The 12154-nt window shown below is 38.0% G+C and overlaps 1 protein-coding gene across 1 annotated transcript in view; it reads left to right on the plus strand.

Moving 5' to 3' along the window:
• The first annotated feature begins 202 nt into the window (after positions 1 to 202).
• The window catches only part of LOC108757745 (uncharacterized), a 33480-nt gene continuing 21528 nt past the window's right edge, over positions 203 to 12154 (plus strand). Inside the window, exons 1-3 of the mRNA XM_018502281.1 lie at positions 203 to 324; positions 6471 to 6738; positions 12041 to 12138. Coding sequence (XP_018357783.1) covers positions 305 to 324; positions 6471 to 6738; positions 12041 to 12138 — 386 coding nt within the window. The 5' untranslated portion in view covers positions 203 to 304. The remainder of the gene's footprint in view (positions 325 to 6470; positions 6739 to 12040; positions 12139 to 12154) is intronic.

Below are 12154 nucleotides of genomic sequence, written 5' to 3' on the forward strand. Positions count from 1 at the left end.
CTTTGATCGTCGTCGCGGCTGGTGACCGACGATTGCAGACCGTCGTCGCATTAATTTTGTAGTTTTCACCATCCATTGAGAGAGGTTTTTATGATGGTCCCCTACCAAGCGCGCGCACCTTTATGTCGCGGCTGAATGGACAGGGCGAGCAGCGACTGCCGGCTCCTCTATGAGATAATAGGCTCGCGAGGCTGTGCCCGTGCCATTCAGACCCCGATTCCAGCAACCAATTCGGGATCGAATCGCGAGAGAGAGATCGAGGAACGAGAGGCGAGGGCGGACATCGTCGCTGCGGCCTGCAGTCATGCTCACCATACAGAACGAGTGAGTACACACCGCTTTCCGGAAGCGCCGCTAATACGGTCGTTCTTCTGCGGGGGTAAGCGGGGACTGCGGGGGATGGGCGATCGGACACCCTTTCATTGTTGGCGAACGGTGAAAGTCGCGTTACGTTCGGCCTGATGCTCGGCCAGAAGCGCGACATGTCCCCGACTGATTGCACGAGGGTGACGCACGAGAAAGCGGGTCGACCCCAGTCGATGCCGTTGTCGATAAGGCTTCCGCCAGCAATTGGAGAATTCAATCGACACTTTGGCCTTTTAATTCATGTGTCGCGATAAGTTTGTTCTCTGTCGCAATTAAACGCACGTCAATTCTGACTGATGATGAGGTCTCGCGTGTTTGTCGTATAAAGTAGTCAATAAAGAAAAAAAGAAAAGAATTGCATCACGATCTTGAGACCAATCGTAAAAGAGGAAAGAGAAGGATCCGTCGTTCGTCCGACCGCACCCTGCTTTTCCAGATCGCTTTCGCGCATCCCGGATCGGCATCCGCGATGCCGACCCATCGTCTCGATTGCTAAGCTTCGCCGCTGCTTCCTGGCGGATCCAAGGCTTCCTCGGGCTTGCTAATGGTTGCACGTTGATTCGCTGCATAGAGTGAGTATGTGACTTCGAGGGTATCTGAGAAACTGCGTCATGCATGTCGTAACCAAAGACATAAAGCACCATCTGTGTATAAAATTGTCGACAAAAATGAGAGATAGGGCGCGAAAACGGCCAGTTTCTATCTCTTTCTATTCAACCAATCACAGTATCTTGGAAAGAGAGGGAGATTTGTCATCTTCACGTTCCTCTCTTGTTTTTGTTAACCACATTTGATGTACTATTTCGATACGGATGACAATCCATGCTCTTATGTCTTTAGTTACAACTTGCGCGAGATAGACGTGTTATCTCTTATCTTCTCCACACACGCACACACATACACACAGATACATCACACGCAGTATGTATTTTTAAACTGCAATTGTACACAGTGCAATATTCATTTAGTTTTATCGAATATTTTTTCCGACGGAGTTTTTGAAGGGGTCGCGCTCGTCATGGATTTCCGTGTGTTATGAAAATAAAAAATTTCTCAAGAAGTGAGTCTCAAATATAACGAAACTTCATCTTTCCTTTGGTTCCTCTGTCGAATGAAGCTCTTCTTCGACAGATACATAATTCGAGAATCGATCGTAGATATTTAATGTGGAAAATTTAAAAACTTTTTATTGCGAGCGGTCCCCTCGACATTTTCGTTAGAGAGAAATCGATTCCAAATTGCCTCAAAGGGCTCATAGATGAAAGCTAGCGCATACATGTCACAGTTTTTCACTACATCGCTTTGTATCGCAAATAGCTTTAAGCTACACGCTCGCTCGGAGCAATCCTCGCGCGAGCTTCAGCTTCATCATTCCATAATCGTAATCTGGACACTTTAAACATCCGTTGTACACAAATACGGCTCGCGATTTCAATCCTCCATCCCTTCCCGTATGTAGAGTAAGTAGCAATAACAACGTTGATGCAGGATAATTAATTTCCGTAGTGTTGGTTTCCAATAAAACCGGTTTGCGAATACTTCTGCGCACAGAAAGGCTTAATTAATCTTCTCTACTCATGAGGACATCCGTCTCTCTCGCTTTGGCAACAAACGGGCACGAGAATTGCTGCCGTTATCAGACAAGTGCGCTTTACAGCGCGGGGGAGTGTTTCAGTTTTCTAATATTTTCAGCCGATTCGATATCAAAAGCTTGTTATGGAAAAGCTGCTTCTGAGCAGCTTTATGGCGATTTTAAGCTTATTTGCAATTTATCTGACAACTTCGCCGATCGCGAGTCGTGCCATTGCAATAGATCCCGCATGTGAAGGGAAATTGCTGGATACAGCTAATAACGTGATTCCATCGTATATTGCTTGCTAAATCTTGTAGCGATCATGAATAAAAAAATTATTTTAAATTTCGAAGAAGAATATAATCGAATTAAAGTTTAACGTGATTTATGTTCATTTCTATGTAGAGTAATTTTAATCTTAATTAATTTGCTTTTCAATTTTTTCTAGTTCTAAGATTAAAATTAATCTACATAGGTAGACATAGATATTGATTCTTAAATGTTTCATTACGGAAACAACACACTGGTGTACGGCATATTCAACCCAATTCAATTGTTTATAACTTTCATAAAAAAGAACATATTTTTATATAAAATATTTTTATATAAAACATTTTTTTCAATCGAAAATAACGGTACCAAATAAATGTACGCATCTTCACTAATAAACAAAGTTATAAGCAATGGAAAAAACATTGAAAAGCATTGGGGAAAAATCGGGTGTGCCAATTTATATCAAAAAGGTACAAAGTGTACAAAGGTTAATCAATTATACATTAACAAAGTATTATTTGAGCCTCTCAAAAACCAACTGATTAATTTATTTTTGTAATTTTTTATAATATATAGTACCGAGCACGCAACTTATTATTTTATTCGTTTCATTTTATTACACAGAATAGTTTAGCTTCTGTGGGAATTATTTATTAATAGTTAAATAAATGAAATGTATTTTATATGTTAAAGTAAATGGAATGTATTCTGTATGTTATATATGCATGTATGTTTTTATTCTGTTAATTCCAGAGAAAATGTGTGTAAATATTCGCGCTTATTTAAAGTATCATTCAAATTGTATGTTATATTTCCTTTTTGTTATATTCCCCGTATATGTTTTTGGATTTTTATGTCGACTGCAATAGTATTAATTAACGTATGTGTCATGCATTTATTTCGATTTTATTTAACTTTATTGCTTTGTGCCAATTACATAGTTCAATAATTAACCTTTAATTTTAAATGCATTCTATACAAATGATCGTTTTCATTAACTTAGAGGTATGCAATGAGAATGCATATTCAAAAGAGCCAATGAAATTATCAGGAGTACGCTTTGTAATCGCACCCACATTCCTCCATTACATTCTCTTTAGCATCAAATTTAATTCCCATCGATCATGTGACATTCGCCCCAGATTGTTGCTCGTACACTAGATAGATAGATAGATAGAGAGGAGGAGAGAGAGTATTTTGAAAATTTGCACTCACATCCAATTAGTTTAAAGTTTATTCGATCGATCGATCGAACAAAATAAATTACGATTCTTATTTTCTTAAATTCTCACTCTCTCTTTTGAAATATCAAACATCAGAAGCTTTAATCATTAAAATTTCCGAAAAAATAGTGATTTCGTGAAGGTGTGTTTCAGGAAATGAGAATAAAAATTTTGCAAAGAGATCCTTGTCTCGATTCGCCAGCATTCCAATCCTTCCTCACGATTCTTTCCTCGGATTTTCGGTTTCTCGATTCGTTATTCGTTGTTATAGTGCGATCCTTAGTATCGACAGGGATGCTTCCACGATGTTCCAGGATTGGCCGACGCGGAACTCGAGAACACATCTACTGTAGAATTGAGCTCTATGTTCACAGTAGCGGTCCAACACCGGCAGTTACTCACACGCGTGTTCATCACCCTTAAACGTATCGTGGAGTGTAACGTCAATGTGACTCAGTGGTTTCCAAAGTTTTGCGGATATCACTTCGTTAGTTCCGTAAACTCTTATTAGTTGAAAAAGGTATATGATAAACAGCTATTTGCTTGATTCAGGAGATGCTTTATTTTAATTTAATATTATTTCCACAAATGTTTGAACAAAATATAATTTATTTAGAAGAGAATTTAGATGCAAGATCAATTTAGTGCAGAATAAATGGATGGAAGCTCAATCTCAAAACAAAGTTGGCATTCTCGATAACGTAATGTAACGTGCAGAGATAGAGAGAAAGAGAGAGAGACAGAAAGAGGGGGAGAGAGAGGGGGTAGACAAGGCGCGCTGTTGCAATTAACTACCTGCGGGGTGGCCACCCCTCTCTTGTCCTTAGCAGCAAAACAAGCAGCGGCAACACGCCATTAGATTATGTATCAACAACGTTGTGTAGTGCAGTTTATTACCGTGTTACATTGTTACTATGCACGAAGGCGAAGGATAGTACGGAGATGCACATTGTATGCAACGCATCACAGCCCTTTGGCCTGAACTTATATTCTCAAAGGATCTTAAGATGTACTGCATTCCATCTTCAAAAGACGAAAAATCGATCGAGCATCTTAAACCGTAAATATTCAGATATTTAAAAAATAAAAGTAATAAAAGTACGAAAGATTCTAAAATATCTCTTCTAAATTTTACTTCTTAAAAAAAACTCTAAAAATCTAAAAATTCGAAGAAACGAATAAATGAGTGATTAAATCATGAGGCCATTATTTTTTCATTTAAAAACCGGGATGATGTGGGAGTAAAAAGTTATGCCAATCGTAAAGAGATTTATATGATTTATTGATTATTTATTTCCAAGGCACATTAGGCGACGGTCTCCCTTTTTCACCTCGATGTGATATTAATAACGCGGCGCGCCTATTTCGTAGTTTACGACGATGACGGTTTTCTCTCATTGCGTTGACGAGAAGAAAAGTGTATCAGTGAGCCATTAATTTCTTCTTGATATGTAGGCGCGTGTACAAAATCAGACGCTATTCAGAGAGACGGTGCCGTCCCCGATAGAGGCTTTTGACTTTGCCATCTTCGAGATCGACATCAAAGAGCCGCAACGAAGTCAAACTCACTCGTTCTGATCGCTTAACCCTTTTCTCCTTCCCCCTTTCACCCTCTTTCCATCTTCCTCTGTCTACCATGAATTCTAGAGATAACAAGGTGAGGAATGAAACAGAACGCAACGCGAATGCAAGTCCCTTTATTTTACCTCTGGGAACTTTCCTCGTTGTGGGAATTCCAGTTCCCACTGCGTTACGGTTACGAGAGAACGAGGGCATTTCGATTTAACAGTGGAATACTCATGGCAATGAAATTGATCTACTTCAACGCGCAACTCTTAACTCGCCCGTTGAGAAGTTTTATCGAAACATAATTGGAAATGAACTTTCATGTGAATAAAGCGAATCTTTTTTCGCTCGTTGTTCCAAAGGACTTTGAGAATTATTCAATTTGAGACGCTTATTGAAAATCAGGCCACTAAAACGTGACCTGATTTTTCATAAGTGGGAGATCCTTATCTCTTGTGATTTTCAGCAGACGTGAGCGTCGACACCGATGCTAGATATTGCTGTACTTGTTTTATTCCTCTTCAGAACTCGATAACGCAGAAAAATAGGGTGCAAGAACAAAGAGAGAACATAACGTTCTAGTTGTTAAAAAAAAAAAAGAGAGAAAATGGAAAAGGGAATTACATGGATATTTACGTGGTGCTTTCTGTTATCGAATTCGAATGCATCCCCAAGTTCGCAATTGCGAAGCTTTGAATGGGAAAGGGAACTCCATTTTTTTTCTCACGGCTATGAGTCGACTATGACGCTTCTCTATTCTCGTGTCGCGTTTAATTACGAAGACCCGCCGGCCAGCTCGTTATCCAGCTTGTCATTATTAACGCGATCGCGAAAGTTCGGACGTACAGGACGACGTATCACCGACAAGTCGGAAATAAAAGCTCGTCTCTCGTTGAACAATTCCATCGAGCAATTCCGCGACGCACAATCGACCTGATAATGGATTTTTAATCGAATTCCCTATGGCTTCTGAGTTCCAATTACACAACGATTACATTGACGCATCTGAATTAATTGTTAAATCGTTCCGTCTCTCTGAGCTTTTACGGACCGTTGAGTTATATCCTTCGATCCTTGAATTGTTACACTAGTTGCATGTGTCTTCGAACTTGTAAAGCTACGGAACTTTCATTCTGAAATCTCAAACTGTGTTGAATCCTTTTATTCCAAAAGTCCTAAACATTCTTGAAGATTATCGGATTTTAAAAACTTCAGAGAGAACTTCTTGATTAAAACCCATTTTAATTTCCTACTTTGAATCTCGTATGCATCTTGAAACAAGCTTCTAGATTTCTTATCTTTTTTTATATTATAATTATGCTTGTAACTGTGCTTGATTTTAAATATCAATTTCTGAAATTCTTCAGAACGTACGCATGAAACATATTAACTGTACATATTTGCCTCCGAGAATGATTTTCCAATTTGATAAAAATCATTCGGCAACTGACAATTTAATTTCCTCTCAGTATGTCGCCGCGCAACGGCTCCTGCGTGGCGGAAGTGAGTTCCGTGAGGAGCCTCTCGTCGGACGATGTTTCGGGGACCAAAGCGAAGCGGAAGAAGTCGTGCTGGGCCCGCGCGACCGATCCGGCCCATCGTCGCGGTCGACGAATCCAGCTGCTGCAAATGCTGGTGCTACCTTTCATACCGATCCTCGCTCTGATCGTACAGACCGCGAATACTCTCCACGACATCCTGATCTACCGTCAGGAAGTGTCCGACATAGAGACGCAGGTGAGCGAATCAAGTTGCCCTTCGAGAATCGCTAATTAAGGCAAGAAGTAGGGTCATTAGTGACCGTTTCTATTTCTTAGATTAATATTATATTGTTTATAAAAGATGCAGCCTTGACCATGAGTATGAAATACTCTCAATTTATTACATTTTCTTGAAAAAGACGCACTGAGAAAAATATCTGGTTGAAAATGGACAAACCAGAAAATTCTGATCATATCAATCAGAGTGAGAATTCTGATTAACTAGAATTCTAGTAGATGTAACTAGAAAAAATTCGTCCATCTTTAAATAGAATTCTAGTTAATCCAACCAGAGAAATTTTTTTCATTACGATATAAAAGTCAAAGGAAAATTAACAGAATATTATAATTGTTAAAAAATAATATTATTTTGCGACGAAATTATTTCTTAATTAATTTTTTATTAGATATAGAATGTTTGTATCTCAATTTGTGAGAGTATTTTATATTTATGGTAAAGACTGTAGGATTCTGAAATTTCTTGACTTTCCTATAATTACGTCCTTTATATTGATGAAACATCTCATTTTCCATCATTTTCTTTTTCAATTTATTTGCTTAGTCCTTTTAGTGAGTAAGAAACGTTGGTACTTTTAGTATCAATCACCTTTACGTTTTGATATTGAAATCATAAGATCGATGGTGTGTCCTCTCTTTGCTTTTTATAGAAAATTTGTGTTCCTAACTTTAACGAGAAGTATAGTTTACATTTATACGAATTGATTCCATTATCTGCGGCAAAATGTCGGCTTTGAAGTTCCTCGAAGAGTCCATATATTAAAGCAATTTATTATAGAAACCGTTCTGCAGCATCTCTCTCATATATATTCTATGTGAGTTTCGCGGAAACTCCAGTTTTACAAATTGCTAGTTCAGCATTGTCTGAAGTAACGGGCGAAAAGTTCCACGTGCTCTCGCAGCCGCCACGTTGCGCCCTGATAATTATGTAAAGAGCGTAATTAGGCTGGGCTGGTATAATTCACTGGTGATCGATCAACGGCGACGGTTCGTTTGAGGGTAACGAGAGAATGAACAAATACACCGCACCTACGCGCTTCAATGTCTGCGAATAGCATCGCGACATAATCGAGGCGTTTCTGCTTGAAGTACAAGCCTCACGACTACAATTCCTTCTTTACTTTTATTTAAAGAGGTAAAAAGAAGGTATATGACTAATTTTATGATCCAATATAAGAACATGAAATTAATTAGTTCAAGTCAACAACAATAAGTCCCATTTTCAAATCCCTTTTTCAATTAACTCTAAGAAAAGATCTAAAAGGAGAAATTTGTTGTCACGTTATAATCAAGGATCCGATAATAATATTGACTGATTAATTTTATGATATAATACAAAAACTAATATAAGAACGTAAAATTAATTAATTAGAACCAATAAGAATAAGTCAGTCTCATTTTCAAATTTCTTTCTCAGCTCTAAGGAAAGATCTAAAAAGAAAAATTTATTGTTACGTTATAATCATAAGGATGCAGTGATGATGTACAAAAATAACGGGGAAATATTTCAATAATGTGCCCTGCTAAAAGCATGCTAAAATTTAACGTAATTTACAGCAAGGAAGTAAATAAGCGACTCCGCTCGTTCGCTTTGCGAGATCAAAACGCAAGCTTGCACGAGCTTTGATTGCTGCATGCGGTCGCAATTTCGTGATCAAGTGATAGAGTATCGGTTCGTCGTTCATCAGCTCTCATAGAGTTACGGATGGTTACAGCGACGAACGATTTCGCTCTTCCTCTCTGTAGAGTGAGGAGGGCTAGTCCGCAGGGCTAGGGGCTGTTGTTAATGAAAACGTCGGACACTCGTTGGAAATCGCATTCGATTCGATTTCCGATTCGAGCGACGGTGTCCGGCACGGCACAAGAAATTACGTTACAGCCGTTCTCGCGCGACGAGCTGGCTATTTTTATTTTATTCTCTCACGCACGTTCGGATTATCGACTCGCATATACACGCCGCCATCGTCGCTCTTTTACTACTTCGAGGCGAGATGCGCTTGCAAGGGATGATGAAATAAAATAAGAAGAGAGCGAGATGGGGGGGACAATGACGTAACTGATGTTTAGTCGGCCATCGCAGGGAAAACACAACTGAGAATAGCAAATTTTAAATTTATAAAATTTTCTTTGATAAGCACTGAAAAACGATACTTTATTTTATTCTTAATAAAACAGAAATATTATAATTCGAAAAATTCTCTATATTTTATTATTCTTACGAATATATTTCGATTGTGTGCGTGTGTTATTTACGGCCAGGTTTATTAAATTTAAGATATATATTAAAGTTAAATTTTTTTTCATTAAATTTATTAGATTTTTCTTAACAAAATAAATTTCGTCTGTGAAAAATATTTTTACATATCTATGGCTAGTTAAATATAAAGTCGTAACGTATGTACGCTGATTGAGTTTAAGATACCAAATAATTTCACGATCACTTTCTTAAATTTATGTCAATTTTAACCTCATTATTTTGTGTATTAGAAAATACATTAAGCAGTAAGTAAATTTTGATCAACCATAATACGTGGACCATTGTCTTAATTGTAAATTATTCGTGGCGCTTTTCCTTCGTGGAGAGAAAATTTCCACTGCTCTCTGTCTAATCGCCTTGTCAACAAGGATATTAGACACGACTCTCCTGGGAACGAAAGGTCGATCAAATCGAAATTCATCGCAATGTTGGCTGCGGGAACAACGGTCTTCGATCTCGAGTTTGTTTGACAAACGTCGCAAGAATGGTCGCCATTGTCGGTGATGTCGGGTATGTTTGCGATCGTACTCGCGTTCTGTATAACCGACGAGCGTTTCGCATACTCATCGACGCACCTCGCTCTCTGCGACACACCCCCTATAATTCTACACTGTATAAGAAGCATTGGAAATTTTTCTTTCAGCTCGAACTAGATTTAAAAAGATTCCTGGACATTATATTTTTTAAATTTTTGTAACACTACAGATTTATTAATTTTCGTAATATAAAATTTTGTCACAACGAATATTATTTAATTTAATAATGAGAATTTAACGTTACAAATTATTTTTCATCAATCATTCTGTAGATCTGTGTGATGACAAGCTAAATGATAACAGAACGAATGAATACATTATAGAGAATGAAAATCTGATGCCGGAGGCTGCAGTTCGGAATGACAGGAATAATCTAGGACACCAGAAAATTATGGAAAAGAAACATCGAGACTTTTGTTGAATCAGATACTTTTTGTAAAACTAAGAAATTTAAATGAAAACTGAAAAGAAAATTGAAAAGAAGATATGTAATTTTATAAAAAGGATATCTATCACGATAGAACTTTTTTCCAAAAAGGACGGCTACATATTTAACCCTTAAAACGCCATATTATGGGAACAATACACTGCAATATGATATACCCACCCAAATCGATCGCTTACAACTTTTATAAAAATAAACATATTGTAAAAAAAATTTTTTTTAATCGAAACATCAGACATTAAGGAATACCTATAACGGTAAACAAATGTATATATATCTTTATCGATAAAAAATTATAAGTAATGGGAAAAGCATTGAAAGAACATTGGAAAAAGAAAGCCATTGAAAAGAAAGCCCTCGTTTAAAAGTTAAGAATAAGTAAGATCGAGAAGACTTAAAAAAAGCAGAAATGGTTACAAGAATCTTTAAGAATTCATATATAAGTGCTGCTATAAAATTGTGAGTTTTAAGTCGGATGCAGCGATTATTAAAATCAGCGTACGAACTACTGCCGAGTGTACGTTCGTTCTGGCTTTAGTCTGATCCTTACAGCAACTTTGCTGAGACCTCGTCGGAGCAATGAGGATAAGCAGGACGACCTCTGACCCGACTTGAGAAGCCGGGATGCCAGGCTGATCTGGCTTAAAAAGTTCGTGGCACGCTAGCAGAGCTGCGGATTATTCCGTGGTATACGAGCGCTTTATTGACAAAGAGCAAGTTGGCAAAGAACTTTCTGTTATAGTTCGTGAGCTTACGGAGGTGCTAGGTCTTCGACGAAAGATCTTCGCTTGATGAAAGAGAATCCTTACTTCTCTGGCGAAAGTTTTCGTTCCAGAGAGATAGAAAAGATCGACAGTGGAACGTCAACGGTGCTTCGGAGGGATACTTAATTGCGATTGCTGTGCAATTTGCAACCACGCTAATAATTATCTTGGATCGTAAAACGATTTTATCACCGGCATTAATACAATATCACTCATCGCCGTGAGCCGTGAGATTGAAATGCAAACATAGGCTCGAGCTTAGACTGATGAGATTCCTTAATATAACGTGATTAATAAGTGGAAATGTGTAAGGGATCCTCGTGAGCGGATTTATGACACTTAAGTTTCTGTTCAATCGAAAAAAATCTGCTCAGAAATCTGCTCTAACGATTTAGAATCGAGGATTATTAAAGATGAAGATTCCTACACCGACGAATCTCCATGTAATGGAATATTCATCGCCAATATGACGTAAAATAAGAAATGAGACAGCATGTAGGATAATCTGTTTTTCGAATCCACGAGTAGCAAATAAGAGCCGAGAAAAAGCTTCATGTGTGCTTCATGATATGAAGCTTCATGAGTGCTTGAGATGATATGATTGCGAGTCCCAAAAGTGATAGTGACACTTTCCAGGCACTTGGGACTTGAAGTGGCAATTGAATATATGTTCTGGAAATACTCAGTCTCTCGAAACTCGAGACCCTCCACTTGGTCCTTTCGTGTTTTATCAATTAATTCTGTCTTCTAACGGAAGTTCCGCGAGAACAAACGTCGGACCATTATCTCGATGAAGACGACTATCTCCTTCGTATAGAAGTATCCAACGTAGGAAGTATTGGATCAGCCGGACTTAGGAAATACTTTTCGAATTGATAGAACAGAGTTCCCTTAAGTTTTTAAAGACGGCATCGTCTCATTATAAAAGAAAAAACATTGTTTTACTGATTTTGCTCAAAAATGTCTTGTAAGTGAAGAATATATCAATGTGTAGGCTTTTTGGCAGATACTATATTCAGTGTTCAATACTATATTTCCATCTCCAGTTTTAAGTATAACTAATCTGCACAGATCCCAAATTTACTTTTAAAATTGAATTTATCTCAAATTCAATTTTAAAATGAACGTTGCAAATATGCAACACTTGTCCCTAGAGGATTAAAAAGAATTCCCTTCCAAAGTGTATTTCTTCGTAAAAATTAGGATTCTGTGATGATAGGTGCGCTATTTTTTCGATGCATATTCAATGATAATTGCAGGTGACTATAGCGACGGATCTGGGCAAAATGGTCACCAGGATGCAGCTGGAGAGATCCGAAGTGGCTTTTTTCATTTACACCAACGGCAACACATTGAGGTACTATTTTCCCAGT

The sequence above is a fragment of the Trachymyrmex cornetzi genome, unplaced genomic scaffold (genome assembly GCF_001594075.2).
Source record: "Trachymyrmex cornetzi isolate Tcor2-1 unplaced genomic scaffold, Tcor1.1 scaffold147, whole genome shotgun sequence".
In the NCBI taxonomy this organism is placed as follows: domain Eukaryota; kingdom Metazoa; phylum Arthropoda; class Insecta; order Hymenoptera; family Formicidae; genus Trachymyrmex; species Trachymyrmex cornetzi.